The sequence below is a fragment of the Sphaeroforma arctica genome, assembly GCF_001186125.1.
Source record: "Sphaeroforma arctica JP610 unplaced genomic scaffold supercont1.942, whole genome shotgun sequence".
NCBI lineage: Eukaryota > Ichthyosporea > Ichthyophonida > Sphaeroforma > Sphaeroforma arctica.
In genome coordinates, this window is record NW_014039616.1 from 8,989 (window position 1) to 14,281 (window position 5,293).

Here is a 5,293-nt window from a genome sequence, read left to right on the forward strand (position 1 = left end):
TATAGTTCAGTCGATATACTGTGTGTTTCGGTACATCCCGTAGTCGGGTTTACAAAGTCACACTACAAAGTCACCGTTCTGCAGCATTCACCGTCTCCACAAAAACAGCTACTGCATCTGAACCAGACTATAAAGCAGCGATATGTATCGAGACATTGGCTCCATCGCCTGTCGCCATCTCATGGGTGTTGTGGGGCTATGAATAGTGGACAACTCTGATTGTTTAGCTCATAGTTCTGCCGCGGCTACATCCGAATAAGTCACAACTTTCAAAGGCAAACGTTCACGCATACGGACCTTCCTGTATACTCACTTGTCCGTTGATGCGATCGTACGTTGCAGGCATCGTCTTGGCAATAGCAATCAATGAGATGACCTACTTCAGATCTGTGCACATAAACTCCACGTGGTATGTTACTAGCAGGTGCATCATACGTTTGGGCGCCATTTCGATGCGTTTACACTTTGGTATTGCAGGCTTGTGACTGTGGGTCTGCCACCTGTCAGCTGCCAGTTTCGTTATTGCATGCCTTCTAGCAGTATCGCCGGTAGCCATGTTTGTCATAAATTCTGCTTGTTCACTAGTGTGTACTGTGTTGTACATACCAACACAGACGCCGCAGTTTAATCACTAGGTCCCATGTTGAGTTAGAGTGCTCGTGCCACGGCAATGTACATACATCTGCATTCAGATCCTCGCACCACAACGCTTGCTTCGATTTCGATGTTCTAGTATGAGCCAAAACGTCTTTGTAGGCAAAGTGTTATGTCGCACGGACCCTTCATCTTTCTACTACGCATACCGGTGCAGGGCTGTGTGGACGATACTGTTCTTTGCCATAGACCTGATCCTGGCTCAGGTAGGTTATATAGGGTGTGAAGTACTGACTATGCACACAGGCGTGTGAAGTACTATGAACACAGGCGTGTGAAGTACTGACTATGCACACAGGCGTGTGAAGTACTGACTATGAACACAGGCGTGTGAAGTACTGACTATGCACACATACAATGCTACAATGGTACAAAGCTCAGCTCACGTGCTTGGAACGATGCAATGCACGAGAAAAGCCTCCGCCACTTCAAGTGTTATCGAATAGACACCTGTAACCGAATACTGCGGGCTCTGGGTGTAGAGCTGTAGGGATGCCAATACAATTCGCATAGGAACATCTACAAACACACCAACACGAAACTTCTACAAACGCACCAACACGCACGCCGCCTCCAGGGAGGCAAAGAGCAACGGAGTGCGTGAGCCATGTGTGCGTTCGAAGCGCACAACCATTGTCCCGTTATCGAATGCCTACAAAATTATTACTATGTGCCAATCGTATATCCGTCCACATCATGGCTTGTGCGACCTTGGATTGCGTTAGAACGGGACAAGCGCTGCTACACCCGACTGAGATGTCTTTGCCATCACATACGCCATATAGATAGTGACCCTGTCTATCACCGAGTTCGTGAAGAAAATGGTGGGCCGATTGAGGCCCGATTTCCTGGCCAGGTGCATGCTCCCGGCCAATGCGGCGCTGGACCAATACAGTAAGTTGGCGTAGCATCTGTGTCTCAGTGAGGTCCAATGTCGTATGCCGTCCCAGTTTTTGGGCCACTGCATGTGTGTTCAAGTGCAGCATGCCAAGATCAATACAGTCTGTCAGCGCATCGAGGAGGGCTGTGAATGTGTCAATGTGTACCTGTGCGAGTAGTACCGGTGGCCGTGTGTGTTACAACGTACATAATATAGTCCTATTGCTGAGGCTAAGGTAAAGTGCATACGTATACAGTTATGCATGGCAATGGTATGATCTGTACGGATTGGCTTGCCGACCGGTTGTTGTTGTGAGAGCCTTTGCAGTTTATATACGTGTAGTAGTCAATGAGTGAGAGCCTATGTAGTTTATATACATGTAGTAGTCAGCGAGTGAGTGCCTGTGTAGTTTATATACGTGTAGTAGTCAGTGAGTGAGAGCCTATGTAGTTTATATACGTGTAGTAGTCAGGGAGTGAGTGCCTGTGTAGTTTATATACGTGTAGTAGTCAGTGAGTGAGAGCCTATGAAGTTTATATACGTGTAGTAGTCAGTGAGTGAGAGCCTATGTAGTATATATACGTGTAGTAGTCCGTGAGTGAGAGCCTATGTAGTTTATATACGTGTAGTAGTCAGTGCTTGAGAGCCTATGTAGTTTATATACGTGTAGTAGTCCGAGAGTGAGAGCTTATGTAGTTTATATACGTGTAGTAGTCAGTGCTTGAGAGCCTATGTAGTTTATATACGTGTAGTAGTCCGAGAGGGAGAGCTAATGTAGTTTATTTACGTGTAGTAGTCAGTGAGTGAGTGCCTGTGCAGTTTATATACGTGTAGTAGTCAGTGAGTGAGAGCCTACGAAGTTTATATACGTGTAGTAGTCAGGGAGTGAGAGCCTACGAAGTTTATATACGTGTAGTAGTCAGTGAGTGAGAGCCTATGTAGTTTATATACGCGTAGTAGTCCGTGAGTGAGAGCCTATGTAGTTTATATACGTGCAGTAGTCAGTGCGTGAGAGCCTATGTAATTTATATACGTGGAGTAGTCAGTGAGTGAGAGCCTATGTAGTGTATATACGTGTAGTAGTCAGTGAGTGAGAGCCTATGTAGTTTATATACGTGTAGTAGTCAATGAGTGGAGCCTATGTAATTTATATACGTGTAGTAGTCAGTGTGAGCAACATATATAACGTGCCACCAAGTAATAGCTGCGCAACGTTTAACTGCACCGGCGTGTTGCGAAACTGAAGACGCAACACCTTCAACCACACCGAGCCTTCTGCTGAGAATACGCTCTTACTACACTGAGTCGTTTGATGGACATGGCTTGGGGGTGCGCTCTGATCTCACATCAACTTCGAATGTAAAATATCAAGCATCTATTATCATAGACATTCCCGCGTACACGACTATTGCGTTGTATCACACTGCTCCGGTGACGCTTGATGTGCCGAGGGTCGTGTCGTGTAGAGTTCTTTTGTATGTGATCGTCTGTCTGTGTTCATGTTCTTTTTCCTTCATACTAAGTTTGTGCCGTATGCGGGGCGGTGGTGCATGTTGATGTACCGTGTGTATGCATGTCTGTTGTTTACATCACACAGCGGTCTGTCTTGCGGACAAGATTCGTATAGAGACTAACACCAAACCACGACGACGGCTCAACCCATCAGATACGGATGCCTGCACAAACCCCGACGAGGGTGTGGTGGAAGAAGGGCAGAAGAGCTACCCCTCGGGACACACCAGCTTTGCCTTCTGTCAGGTACACATACGACTATACACGACAGATGACTCATAGTGCATGTATCGTCGTTCAATTCAAATCCATACGCACGATCGGTGATTGTCTTGTCCTTACGCTCTGCAGAATAGGGGAGGCTAGAGAGGCTATGCATTGCAATCCAAATGTTAATCTGTCGCGTGTCATGTGTCACTATCACCTGTCGCCTGTCAGGCCGGCACGGGAACTATCCTAACCTGGCATAAGGTAAACGAAACATATAAAACCCTAAATTGATGTTACAAGTTTGTATATGGTCTGGCGGGGTGATTGACACTACAGCTTACTATGGTATTGTATTGTATTGTATTGCATTATACCACAGGGTGTCTACCTGGCGGCGTACTTCACATGGTCCTTCTACGGTCGCCAGCGATCAAAGCACATGATCAACAAGGAGCTGCATATGAAGTATGCGCCAAAGGACACTTGTCTGTCACACTCAAGACTCGTGCCACGTGCACTTGTACGGAGTCTGAGAACCCGACATTGCATGCATATCCATCTGCGCATGTCAGATTGCAGTTGCTGGTGTGCAGTATCGGTGGGGTTGTGGTTTGTGGTGCGTCCTGCTAGCTGTCGTAGACGCAGTCCCTACGCTGATGCGTGATAGCAGACTTACGTGTCGACAGTACTCTCACTGGAGATATGTGCGTGCCAACATTCTACGCTAAAACTTGTATGCTCTAATAGACAGGCACTTGCACCACATCAATTTACAAGCACCTCACATCCCCCAGTAGCACTGACTAATCCCTCGTTACCCCTGCTTTCGTGTGACATGTTGTTGCAGTCGGTTTCTACGCGAGTTTCAAGAAGCCATACGCTGTACGATCATCGCTGTCGGACCACTAGGCGCGTGGCTGATTGGTGCCACGAGAATCCAGGACTACAAGCACAACCCAAGCGATGTCAATGCGGGTAGGTGGAGTGGATGCAACACATATGTGTGGCCGTCTGTTTAAACTGCAAACTGCCTACCTACTAATAGGAATGGGTGTCTGTTTAAGCTGCCTACCTACTGATATGTATGGGTGTCTGTTGAAGCTACCTACCTACTGATACGTGTCGGTATCTGTTTAAGCCGTCTACCTACTGATAAGGGTGAGTGTCTGTTTAAATGCCTACCTACTGATACGCGGGGGTGTCTGTTTAAACGCTTACCTACTGATACGTGGGGGTGTCTGTTTAAACGCTTACCTACTGAAACGTGTGGGTGTCTGTTTTAACTGCCTACCTACTGATATGTATAGGGGTCTGTTTAAACCGCCTACCCACTGATACGTGTGGGTGTCTGTCTAAACTTCCCTATTGATACGTGTGGGTGTCTGTTTAAGCTGCCTACCTACTGATATGTAAAGGCGTCTGTTTAAATTACCTACCTACTGATACGTGTGGGTGTATGATTGAACTGCCTACCTAACTGGTACGTGTTGATGTCTGTTTAAATTGCCTACCTACTGATACGTCGGGGTGTCTGTTTAAACGCCTACCTACTGATACGTGTGGGTGTCTGTTTAAGCTGCCTACCTACTGATATGTATAGGCGACTGTTTAAACTGCCTACCTACTGCTGTACACTATGTGACCATTCACTTTGCCGTCGATTGGCACAGAGTGGCAATATGCTGTCTGTGCATGTACTTGTGTGTTCACGCATGCAGGGGTTTATACCTTGTATCGTGTTCGTGTGTGCGTGCGCGTGTTTGAGGGGTGGTTTGATCTCGCAATAAGTCTGCACAGTTGCGTCATAACGTGGTAGCTGACTGGTGATGTTACAAGGGTATGGGCCACTCTGTGTGTGGTATAAACCATAAGGCCGCATGGCTGCAAAGTGATTGTTTGGAAATGGGTGACATATACCTCGCAGGAAGGTGATCGAAATACTATGGTAATATGCGCACGTGCAGTTGCTGGTAATCGAAAGTACATATATACACACATACCACACACACACACACACACACATACACACACACACAT

General features: G+C 46.8%; 1 protein-coding gene across 1 annotated transcript in view; it reads left to right on the top strand.

The window, feature by feature from the left end:
• The first annotated feature begins 341 nt into the window (after positions 1 to 341).
• SARC_09356 (hypothetical protein) overlaps positions 342 to 5,293 on the top strand; it is a 6,142-nt gene continuing 1,190 nt past the window's right edge. The window contains exons 1-6 of the mRNA XM_014296630.1: positions 342 to 409; positions 812 to 860; positions 1,440 to 1,548; positions 3,201 to 3,292; positions 3,636 to 3,721; positions 4,104 to 4,231. Of these exons, the coding sequence (XP_014152105.1) occupies positions 372 to 409; positions 812 to 860; positions 1,440 to 1,548; positions 3,201 to 3,292; positions 3,636 to 3,721; positions 4,104 to 4,231 (502 nt within the window). The 5' untranslated portion in view covers positions 342 to 371. The remainder of the gene's footprint in view (positions 410 to 811; positions 861 to 1,439; positions 1,549 to 3,200; positions 3,293 to 3,635; positions 3,722 to 4,103; positions 4,232 to 5,293) is intronic.